The sequence below is a fragment of the Malania oleifera genome, chromosome 1, assembly GCF_029873635.1.
Source record: "Malania oleifera isolate guangnan ecotype guangnan chromosome 1, ASM2987363v1, whole genome shotgun sequence".
In the NCBI taxonomy this organism is placed as follows: domain Eukaryota; kingdom Viridiplantae; phylum Streptophyta; class Magnoliopsida; order Santalales; family Ximeniaceae; genus Malania; species Malania oleifera.
This window is the reverse complement of record NC_080417.1, coordinates 53871129-53883942: the sequence shown is the minus strand read 5'-3', so window position 1 is coordinate 53883942 and position 12814 is coordinate 53871129. Positions and strand designations below refer to the sequence as shown.

Sequence of the window (12814 nt, the reverse complement as noted above, 5' to 3'; positions counted from 1 at the left end):
GCCTGAAATCATGCTTGGTTCGTAAAATCTTTCACATCATAATACATTTCACATAAAATAATATTCATGCCACACATATGCTGTTAAAAGTCATACTTCATATTCTAAAATCGTGAATTCCTTACATCTCATACATACATATACATTTTAATCATCATAGCAGTATTTTCCCAATCGTACATTTCATTCGTAATACACAATATAACATATGCTTTTCTGAAAATAAATTTACTCATAATTAATAATAATTTGTATGGAAAATTACTGCTTTAGTTTATTCCCTTACCTGGCTATTGAGAAATTCCTTAGGACCCAAATCCTACGCCCTTAGTGCCCGAAATTCAACTCCTGAAATTTACATTTTTCCCCAGATTAATTAATCTATTTCTCCAAAATAATACTCATCTAGCCTTCCTTAGGCTCCATATACCTCAAATTAATATTTAAACTATTATTTAATATCCCTACTTAATTTTCCAAATTTTACCTGCGGGTCCCAAAATTACACCTGTGGCGCTCACCCGAGCCCTAAATTTCAGAAATCCTACTTCAGTCTCAGATGCTTAATATTTTAGCATTTCTAAATTAATGCTAATTAATTAAAAATAAGCCCCTTAATAATCGCCACACCCCAAATTTGGGGTTTTGGCCCGACAGCCCCATGAGAATTCCGTCCCACTAGACTTGTAGAGAATCATCTCTAGATTCTCGTGGTGGTATCCGTTCGTCAATTGGGCTTATATTTTGCAAGAAATTAAAGAAAAAGGGGGAAATGACTTACCCTATGGAATACGCTTACGCCGCTCCTACCACCGATCCGCTCCGGTAGAAATGACGGCAGCAGCGAATGGAGTCCAGTGGTATCTTTGGATTTTCGATCAGGCGAAAATTCGTCACGAAATCGAGAAGAAAGGGAGAGAGAACGTGAGGAGAGAGAGAAAGAGAGTTCAGAGAGTTGCAGGAGAATAGCAGAGAAAAGAAAAAAAAAAATAAAAGAAGAAGAAGAAAAGCTGGGGGGGGGTTTGCCATCAATTCAAACCTTCCTGAAGGATCTGAATCCTTCAGGAAGGTATATAATGATAATAATAATATATTTAATTAATATTAATAATATATCTTATTAAATAAAAATAAATAAATTTTAATTATTTTTTTTATTTCCTTTTTTTTTCTTCTTTTTTTTTATTTGTTTAAATCTGATTAACTAATTATTAATTTTTTTTATTTTTTTATTTTTTTTATTTTTTTGAAATCATTCCACTAATCTTTTATATCTCTTTTTGGGGGTTTTTACAAGAATTCTTCAAATTCACAATGCAAAGACAAATTGGTCGTTAAGGGTTTCAATCAGAAAAAGGGAGATTGATTTTGAGGAAATATTCTCGCCAGTTGTAATAATGTCCTCTATCATAACTATATTGAGTTTGGCAGTTTACAATGATTTAGAGGTAGAAAAAATGGATGTGAACACTGATTTTCTTTATAGTGACTTGGAAGAAAAGCTTTACATGGAGAAGCCATAGGATTTTAGTACCCAAGGAAAAGAGGACCGAGGGTACAAATTGAAGAAAAGTTTGTACTGTTTGAAGTAGGCTCTGAGACAATGGTATAAGAAGTTTGAGTCTATTATGGGGGATCATGGCTATAAGAAGACTACTTCAGATCATTGTGTTTTTATTCAAAAATTATCTGATGGTGATTTTATTATTTTATTGCTCTATGTTGATGGTATGCTTATTGTTGATAATAATGCTTCTAGAATTGGCATATTGAAGCAAGAATTGAGTAAGTTATTTGCAATGAAGAACTTAAGACCAACAAATCAAATCCTTCGTATAAGGATAACACATGACAAAAAGGTCAAGAAGTTATGGTTATCACAAGAAAGTACATTGAAAAAGTACTTCAAAAGTTCAATATGGACAAAGCTAATATGGTGAGCACTCCTCTTGCTACACACTTTAGACTGAGTGTCAAACAAAGTCCTTCCACATAAAAAAGGAAGGAAGACATGTGTTGTGTAAAAAACCCACAAACATGCGCAACGAAATACATATTTGTATGTAAAGATCAAACACACAATGCAACAATCTAAATGGTGAATATAGAACAATCCCACAACTGCAGCAAGAAAATAAGGCAATGGTGGTCTGATAGTGCATTTGGGCCCACTGTGAACCAGTTGGTCTCCCAAGCTAAAACTCCTTGCAATATGAACAATGTCATCTCTACCCTGACTTTGTTGCTCCACCTACATCACATGCCTATTCATACCGTGATACTGTTGACCTAAGATGAAACTCCTTGCATTTTTTCCCTGAGCATCTAACTCCACCAAAACTACATGTTCATTGCTGCCACAACTTTCAGGAATTTGTTTCTCTTCCTTTACCTTAGTACGTTGCCCCATGACTTTATCACCAAAAGTCATGTCCTCGATCACCCCTTTGTTTGACACAGGATCACCCAGCTTGCACCCACCTTTCTTATACCCCAGAAAGATGTACTGCCCAAATATATAACACCAAGCCTAGATCCTCCATCACTAAAATAGTGCACCAGTAGACATACACTCACACTCGAGTAGTCTATCGCAAAACCCGTCCACAATTCACCTACAACTCTCCCATCTAGTGATACCTTTGGCGATCAGCATTGTAGGCCAGCCATTGCTAGGTTTCACCTACGGGCTGCACAACCAAGTCATGTGGGGGTAATACATGACATTAGCTAGCTATCCATCCAGGATGTGATTTTATTATTATGAAATTATAGCAGATGATTTTTATGTATACAAATGTTATATGAAATATCATTTATTTAGATTTATAAAAAATAGCTTTTTTAGATTTATTAAATGTAGTTGAATTATGTACAAGTTTTCCTTATTTAACAGATATAGTATACCAAGTACAATATATATTTATATTACAATGATACTCACGCTGCCACACACTGATATTAGTTTATATCCCTTACTAAGAGGTGTCTCACCCCCAACATTTCAAATATTTTAGGAAACCTAGATAGAAGAGCAGATCGAGCACTGATGTAGAGAGGGTTGTTCTTTACTACCCTATCTGAAGGGTAAGTTGTGGGATTGTGTTCAGGATGGATTGTCAGGGTTATGACCCTAGGATATTATGGTTATTTTTAGGGATGACTATATGTGTATTTATGGACTTAGTAGAACATTGGTATTGTATATATATAATGGTTGTGTAAATTATAGTTTCCACTGTATAGAGGACATGTATGTATAGACAGGTATATCCCTAGTACCTATAGGTTCGTGTGGACTTTGAATCTATTAGTATATCATGGTATCAGAGTTATTATGATAATTATTATGTGAAAAAAAAATAGCAAAAACTTCAGGTCATTACATTTTGGTATCAAAGCCTAGGTTGCTAAGTTCTGTAGACTTTAGTGTACAATAGAAACAATACCAGAGTATAGGAAGAGAAATTTTAGTTAGTCAAGGTTGGAAAGTTAAGAAGAGAATTTAGGGTTTTGTTCTACAGCCTAGAAATAAGATTTTTGTGGTGGTTTCTGTGTTTTTCCTAGGGTGATGATTTCAGGAAAGCCATAGTAAATTTTTGTTGGGTTGTGTTTCTAAATTGCAGGATTTAATCTTAAATTGGGCGTAAGGAAGTTAAATTAATTGATAATCAGAGATTTTAGTCAGCTAAATATATACTAGTTATGTTAAGAAAATAGGGTCCTTGGACTATGTTTATTTTCTTTCAGTATGGACCTTGGGAATAGCAACATGAATACTGGAAGTAGTGACAATGTAGGGACTTTCAGCATGGATGGCAATGATTCTGAATAGATGCTATGTACAGTAGGCCAGCAGGTAATGGCAGGTATTGTGTGGAACTTTAGGGAACAAAACTGGCCACCCGCTGACCTTGGCTACCCTATCGAGTAATTTACCTATGTGAATCCCTTGACTTTTGTGGGAGGGTCTAATAGAATCATTGCGAGAAAATGGATTCAAGAGATGGAGGGCATATTGGCAAGTCTCCATTATGCAGATGAGCAGAAGGTTTTGTATATTGTTTTTAAAATGACTAGGGAGGCTAAACGTTGGTGGATGTCAGTGAAACTACTCGAAGAACAAAGGCCAGATTCAGCAACCCTGACATAGAACAGTTTTAAAGAAATTTTCTATGATCGATACATTCACTCTTCCACCAGGGATGACCAGATAGAGGAGTTTATAAACTTGAACAATAGGAAGAGTCCTACGCCTCCTAGAATTCAAGCAAGTACAAGTCAGGGGCCTTGGAAAAGGCATGGAGGCAGTGAAGGCTTGAGACAGGGAATGGGAGATCGGACTGGACAGGGTAATCTATCACGCCCTCTTTGTCCAAGGTGTTATCAGAAACATTCAGGAGAATTTCGATTTGGAAGGAATGTCTGTTATCGGTGTGGTAGACCGGAGCACTTGGCGCGAGATTGTAGTGCGTAGTACAGGATGGCACCTACTTCGAGATAGTTCTAGGAAAATAATCAGGTACAAATTTTTATATTTTTCTTTTAATTAAAGTTTTAGTGTTTTTTTGATTTAGGAGCTATTCAATCGTTTATATTTCTAAATATATCAAACTATAAGGAGTAGAAACCTAGTTGTTAGATGCTGAGTTATCAGTAGCCACGCCGACTGGATCAGTAGTGTGGTGTAGAAGAGTGCTTAAAAACTATCCAGTGGGTATTCAGGAGAGAATATTACCTGCCGATCTCGTGATATTATATATGTAGGGATTCAATATAATATTGGGTGTGAACTAGTTGGCAGCTAACTACACCAGCATTGATTGCCATAAAAAAGAGGTGATTTTCATACCACCAGAAGAGTAGGAATCCAAATTTGTGGGATCGTGTGTACGTGCCTCACCATAGTTAGTGTTGGCTATTCAGGGGACCTAGGTCTATTCCAAGATTGATCTTCGGTCAGGATATCATCAGGTGAAAATTAAAGCTGAGGATGTTTATAAGACAACATTCAAGACCAAATATAGTCACTATGAGTTTCTAGTTATGCCATTTAGTATGACTAATGCACCAGCAACGTTTATGGATCAGTTCTTTGTTGTCTTTATTGATGATACACTGGTCTACTCAAAGAATTTTGAAGAGCACGAAGATCATTTGAGATTAGTACCATACACACTGAGAGAAAAGAAGTTATATGCTAAGTTCAAGGAATGTGAGTTTTGGCTGAGGCAGGTCACTTTCCTTGGACATGTGATTTCCGAGGATGGCATATTAGTAGATCCAAATAAGATAGAAGCAGTAGTGAATTAAGTGAGACCGGGAAATGATCAAGAGATCCAAAGTTTCCTAAGACTAGAAGGGTACTATCGACATTTTATGGATGATTTTCGAGGTTGTCAAGTCCACTAACACGACTCACAAGGAAGAATGTAAAGTTTGAATGGACCGATGAGTGTGAGTAGAGTTCCCAAGAGTTAAAACAGTGGCTTGTCTCTGCACTAGTGTTATCTATTCCGTTAGGAGAGGATGGATTTGCTATGTACAGTGATGCATCCCAGAAGGGACTTGGTTGTGTGTTGATGCAACACGAGGAGGAATATTGCATATATGTCTCAGCAACTTAAATAGTATGAAAAGAATTACCCTACCCATGATTGGGAGTAGGAGCGGTGATCTACACGCTAAAAATTTGGAGACACTCTCTCTATGAAGGTAGGTGTGAAATTTTTACTAACCATAAGAGCCTGAAGTATTTCTTTACTCAAAAAGAATTTAATATGAGGAAGAGGAGATGGTTAGAGCATATTAAGGATTACGATCGCACTATCAGCTACCACCCAGGGAAAGCAAATGTAGTGACTGATGCTCTAAGCCAGAAATCAATGGGAGCAGCATTGTCAGTAGTGACAATCCAGCATCCGATCCAGATGGATTTGGAGAGGTTTGGTATGGAGCTAGTAGAGGATGATCACAAGGCATTCATTTCCAAATTAGTACTACAGCCTACCCTGTAGGAAAAGATTAAAGCTGCTCAAAGAGATGATGCAGAACTAGTAGAGTTAATGGATAAGTGCGGTACGATCAGGGAGAGCAGTTTGGTATTTCAGATGATTCAGATGATGGAGCTTTAAGGTTCCATACCATATTGTGCGTACCTGTAGATGCTGAGATTAAGAAAATTGTCCTAGAGGAGGCGCATAGATCCCTTTACACAGTGCATGCTGGCAGTATTAAGATGTATTGGGACCTCCAAGAGTCATTTTGGTGGAGCGGCATGAAAAGGGCGATGACCAAGTTTGTGAAGCAGTGTTTGACGTGCTAGCAGGTAAAGGTTGAACACCAGAGACCAGCAAGACCGTTGCAACCACTCTATATCCCTGAATAGAGGTGGGATCATATATCTATGGATTTTGTTATAGGGTTACTGCTGGCGTTGCATGGATAGAATGCCATTTAGGTGGTTGTAGACCGACTGACGAAGACTGCTCACTTTCTCCATATTAAAGTCAACTGATCTATGAGCAGATTGGCAAAGTTATACATACATGAGGTAGTTCGAACCCTTTGAGTGCTAGTATCTATAGTTTCAGACCGGGACCCATGTTTCACATCACGATTTTGGAATAATGTGCGAGAGACTTTAGGGTCTCAGTTAGCATTCAGCACAACATTTCATCCTTAAACTAATGGGCAGATGGAGAGGATGATCCAAATAATTGAGGATATGCTATGGTCATGTGTGTTGAACTTTGGGGGCAATTGGACCTAGTTTATGCCACTAGTTGAATTTATATATAATAACAACTATTAGGCCAGCATTGGGATGACTCCTTACGAGGCATTATATAGTAGAAGGTGTCGTTCTTCATCATATTGGGATGAAATGGGGGAAAGACAAGTTCTAGGGTCAAAATTGGTACAACATTCGTATGATAAAGTTCGACTTATTAGAGATAGAATCAGTGCAGTCGAGAGTTGGCAGAAAAGTTACACAGATACTCGTTATTGAAAGTTGGAGTTTGATGTGGGAGACCATGTGTTTTTTAGAGTAGCACCACTGAGGAGAGCTATGAGGTTTGGGAGGAAGGGTAAACTAAGTCCTAGGTATAGTGGCCCATTCGAGATACTTGAGATAGTGGGTCCAAGACACAAGTTAGCTTTACTACTAGCACTATGCAGGGATTATGACGTATTCCATGTTTCTATACTGAGGAAATGCATCCCAAATCCCTCCCACATGATCAGTTATGAGGAGATAGAGCTTAGAGATACTTTAGTATATGAAGAAATTCCAGTGTAGATTCTAGATAGGTAAGAACATGAGTTGTGCACTAAGAAAATACCACTAGTAAAAGTCCTGTGGAGGAATAATGCAGTGGAGGAAGCATCGTGGGAACTGGAGGAGGAGATGCACCAGAAATACCCAAATTTGTTTTAATGGGTCCAGCATCAGTTAGAAAAGGATAATAATACAAGCAAGGAAATTATGTAAATAGATTTTGTTTTATGCACGTTAATCAGTGTATGTAATGGTTTCTGTTGTGGTGATTTTGGGAGAATTTTTTGTTCGGTTATTGTAATCACCCAAAATCGTAAATGTAACCATGGTATTCCTCTGCTATAAGTGAGGGTAATTAATAAAAGTACAACAAATTTTCCTTTAAAGGTTGGTACATATATAATCAAAAAATTTCAAGGACGAAATTTTTAAAAGGAGGGGAAAATGTAGAGACTTGAAAAATATAATAATAAAAGAAATTAGAAAAAAAAAAAAGAATTTTTGGCTAGGGAAGGAGAAAACTGGCACTTTCGACGGTTATGGGAAATTACCATAGAGCGGTAACAAGTAAACGGTTAAAAGGTTGGGATAAAGACCAAACTGTCAACGGTTTTTGTGACACCCAGAAAAACTATCGATGGTTTCTTCTGGCAATGCTGAGAGTATAAAAATCCTACGAGCTTCACCTGGTTATAATATTTATTTCTTCTCCCTCTCTCTCTCTCTCTCTCTCTCTAAACCCACGAACCACCTCTCCCTTCTCTCTATAGTTCTACTCCAATTTAAGCTGGAATTGACGATCAAGAACCACCATGAGGTTACTCGGAAAATTTTTTACAAGTTTGCTGGAACAGAATTTCAATTAGGGGTTTCGGGACACTACTACAAAACTGAGGTAAGGGTGTTAAATATTGGCTTTAATGGTTAAATTGGAGTATTGGGGCCAAGGGAATATTAAATGATAATATTTTGGAGATTGAATTGATTGATTTGGGAAAAAATATAATTTCAAGGTTTTGAACTCCGAACGCCGTGGGGCGTAGATTTAGAGTTTCAGCAGGCTCAATGAGAAACAAGTAAGGGGATAAATTAAGTCAGGTATTTTCAGAAAAAAAACACTCTTCAATATATAGTATTTAATTCAGAAAATATGTATAGTTTTAGGAATGCTGAAATGGAATTGGGTAAAATTTGAAAAACAGATCTAATATTGTTTTCGTCAAAAAATAAATGTTTTCAAGCCATATAATATGTTATAGAATTGTACTCTTTTATGCGTGGCATGAGTATAGATTTTTACTGCAATTAATAGCATGTTAGAATATTTCATATAAATATAGAACAAGCATGTTTTTAACGACCGTTTTCAGAAAAATTATAAATAGAGCAGAAATTGTATTTTCACGTATATTATAAAATTCAGTCGGTACAGATGTCGTATTATCACTACAAAAAATCAGGGTATTAGTGACAATTTTAAATTAGTTGCAATATCTATAGTTACTACTAACTACTAGTTGCTATATCTATTGAATTTAAAATTTGTCACTAATAATAGGGTATTAGTGATGGATTATAACCATCACTAAAACCCTAATACCGTCACTATAAATTCTACATCGTCTTAACTCAAATTCGTCATTAATACAATTAATGACAAATTTGAAGCCTTCACAAATAATTAAGAAATTAAAAAAAAATTTTATTACTAATTTTTTTGAATCATCAATTCCTGTAAAAATCTGAAATTATATTTTCGCATACATAACCTGAAACCAAAATTACTACAAAATTCATAAATTATTCAAAATTTTGAATTCAAATACAAATTCAATTAAAAAAAAAAATAACATCTGTTTAGATGAGAAAAAAATTTTCAAAAAATTCAAAATTCAAATACAAATAGATTATACAAATTCAAATTAAAATACAAAAATTATATTTGTTCAAATAAAAATAGAAATTACAAAGAAATAATCAAAAGTTGCATCTGATGACTGTAGTGCATGCATGACATCATGCTGATGTTATGACATCAACGAACCCTACAAATTAAGAATCATGAAAAAAATTTAGTATACAAATGGGGAACATAATGGAGAGCTAACGCTTAGTATAATCAGGAAGAAAAATATGCCATGTATGTTAATAGATGCAAATTTAGGACTTAATGAAATGACTTTCCGTTTAACTTTCACTCATCATTTCAAAAATATTTTAACATTCATTTTATCATAATTATCTTTATACGAGGTGATTTTTGAAAAATTTTAACAGAATTTCGGTAGCATGCCGTCTATAAATTAGACATTTTCCTATAAATCTTATACCTGAAACATGATTGTTTTAACAAAATAAAACATGTCAAGCATGCAAAAACCTAAATCCACTACCAGCATGCAATTCACAATGTACTGCATCAGCCATGCAGTTGGCGTTCAATACAAGCATGTATTCCAGTAGTTCAATATACAATTCATAAAACATAATACCATCCATGAAGAAAATATTCCGAGGAAAACGTTAAAATACAATTCAACCAAGGTTTTCTAGTTTTGTCCAAAAGGTTGCTTCTCAAGCATTCTTGATGCGGCTTGAATTGTGCATGAAGTTGTTACATAGATTGTGAGAAGACTTGTGATAGATTGAGTTGCGGTTTCTTGGATTCAGTTATGGATATAAAAAGCTTTGGTTATAGATTGAGGAAATGGATTATGGTTTCTTTTTTTTTTTCTATTCAGTGATAGTGGTGGAATCCTAGTTTAGAAGGTTTTAAGATTGCATTTGCTTTGTTGGAGATTTTTTAGCTTGTCTTTGGTCCTTAGAATTTAATTTTCTAACTTGAGTTTGACTATAAAATTTTTCAGTATATAGGAAGTTTCGAGTTGTGATTCTTTAATGGGTTTTAATGTTCATAAGTGGCTTTCACTTACTTATATGACATTTAGTTCTTGATCGTTCACTGTATTCTATACATTGTTGTTCTTAACTAAGTGTTTAAGATTTTAAATGATAAGCCTAAGATTGCCTCCTTTCTTATGAATATCAACACATGAGAGGTGCGAGTTAGAATGACTTTAAGTTTTTACTGATCATGCATACGTTTCTTTGTACATGGTTTTATTCTGTAAAAACTTTACCAAAATTTCGATAGCATGCCGTCTGTAAATTGGACATTTCCTAAAAAATTCATGTACTAAAACTTGATAGATTCAAGCAAACAAATCATAATAATTCACATCATGCAGATACCAATGAGTTTGAGCAATGCTAGAACCTAAATCTACTACCAGCTTGCAATTCACAATGTACTGCATCAGCCATGCAGTTGGCATTCAACACAAGCATGTATTTCAGTAGTTCAATTTACAGTTCATATAACATAATACCATCCATCAAGAAAATATTACCAGGAAACCATTGAAACACAATTTATTATTGCTCGTAAAACTTGCACATCTAATGAGAAAATGCATCTAATGATGTCGATACATAGTGAGTTTACAATGGACTCATTTATTACATCCGATGAAGTACTAATAATGTAACAAAGAATATAAATATTACCATCTAACAAAGGATATGACTTGTACCTATTATTCATTTCTTCATTTACCCAAAAAACACAAAATAATTTTCATCTCTGTTTTGATAACCAATAAAATTTATTCATTTTTTTTAAGTATACACAACATATTTGAAATGGATTTTTTTAAAAAAAAATTCTAATATTAATTTGCAAGGACACACATACTAGCATACCCATCTATTTCATGTATAAGTTTGAAGCTCCTTGTCATAAAATAGTTAAAAGTTCAAGACCGCTTCTACAAATATATAAATATGCACACATACACTATGCAAATAAATTATGTGTAGTGTGATTCCAAATCATTATGTGATGATGAATATATTTATGTATAGTGAGATGCCTAATTAATGCGCAGGAGAATATGCAGCAACTTGCATATAAAATTAAGTTAATCTTTGAAATTAATATGCAGCAAGAATATGCTATATATCATGAAATAAATTTTTGTACCTATCAGTTCAAACATGCTTCTGGACGGATTTACCTATCAGTTCAAACATCCATGTATTAGATTATTATCTAAAAATTCCTACTCTATAAGGTATAAATGCAGAATTTTCAATGCACAAGAATAGAACAATGACATGCCTTCTAATGAGAGGAGCCACCTGCATCATCTGATCGAGATTGGCGCATCATTTCTTCGAACTGCGCTTGCCTGTTCATCATAACTGCGAGCGTGGCTTCAAAGGTAGACACCTTTTCTTTCAAAATTTGGTTCTCCAATGTGACGTTAGACACCAAGTGTCTCAACTCTTGGTTCTCCAGCTCCACCATTTGCACCCGCTGATCCATCTCGTCCGTTCAAGCATCAGCCTATCAACGCGCTCATTCTAGCTCAGCACAAGCCGCCACATCCATTGAAGACGATGTTGTGGGGGTGATGTATCCACTTCCAAGCCCTTTCACCCAGCCCCCCCACTCATTCCCCAAGCACCTGAGTGGTTATCTGGTAATTCGTCAATTGCTGGCTCCCCTCTTCAACAGGTGCATCTCTCAGCTCGACCATCCGCGCATATTTTCAATCATGAAAATAATAAAAAGGAAGAAATGAGAATACAACTTCGATGTTTTGAATCAAATTATAAACTACATATTTAATTGGACGTACATGTTTGCACTGCGCACCTTCGCACCACTCCCCCAAACGCTATTGGTGCGTTCTCTAATAAAGATTTGGCAGCGGCTCCTCGGTGCCAGTTGCAGGATCACGCTACATTATCATATAAAACATCATTAATATTAATTGTGTACATATTTTTAAAATAGTGTTATATATAGCAATTACCCATCGATGATTTACGAAAAACTTCGACCCACCACAATGTGTTGTCAGGAGTTTGCTGCGATTTGCAGCATTTTTTACACATACAACCTACAAAAATGATATCAAGACTTCTTATTAGCCACAACAAAGCTTAAAGTAGATATTATAATGCAAACACATCCTCTAATAGTGTGAGTGACAGAAATGGAGACACTACACCACCTCCCAATCCTCTTGGTATATCTTATTGTATGTGTGGGTTTGTGCTTCATCTCCCATCACACGAAAATATTCATGCATTTTTGCATGATAGGAATTAAATTTATTGCAAAGTTGGACATCCACCACCCTCTTCACATGGTCCACGTGGAGAATGTCCATATCAAACTCCTCCAGCATAGGTAATACATTTAGAATGTTAGACAGTTGTTTGGCTATTTTATTAAAAGTTATAAAAAAAAAAAAAAGGTTTGGGATTACTTACCAAGATGCGCATTTAAAGTTCCATGCGCTGCACTTCAGTCATGTTGGCCTTACAAGGCTTAACATCTTATTTTGATGCTAACAAACAAGTAGAACTTAACATGCTTTGTTTAAGTGAGGTCTTTTCAGGACTCAATGATGAATGCAAGGTTAAAGAATTCATGAAAGCTTATATTTCAAAGAAGGGTAA

General features: G+C 35.4%; 1 protein-coding gene across 1 annotated transcript; it reads left to right on the top strand.

Annotated features, from left to right (window-relative positions):
• The first annotated feature begins 5780 nt into the window (after positions 1-5780).
• Positions 5781-6325, top strand: LOC131163061 (uncharacterized). The gene is made up of 2 exons (XM_058119801.1): positions 5781-5978; positions 6089-6325. Exons 1-2 carry the CDS (start codon positions 5781-5783, stop codon positions 6323-6325), a joined length of 435 nt encoding a protein of 144 aa, XP_057975784.1.
• Positions 6326-12814: the final 6489 nt, after the last annotated feature.

Coding starts and splice junctions, on each gene's coding strand:
- LOC131163061 (XM_058119801.1), top strand. CDS start 5,781: ATGAGGAAGAGGAGATGGTTAGAGCATATTAAGGATTACGATCGCACT. Junction 5,979..6,088: donor TAGTAGAGGATGATCACAAG/GCATTCATTTCC, acceptor CGGTACGATCAG/GGAGAGCAGTTTGGTATTTC.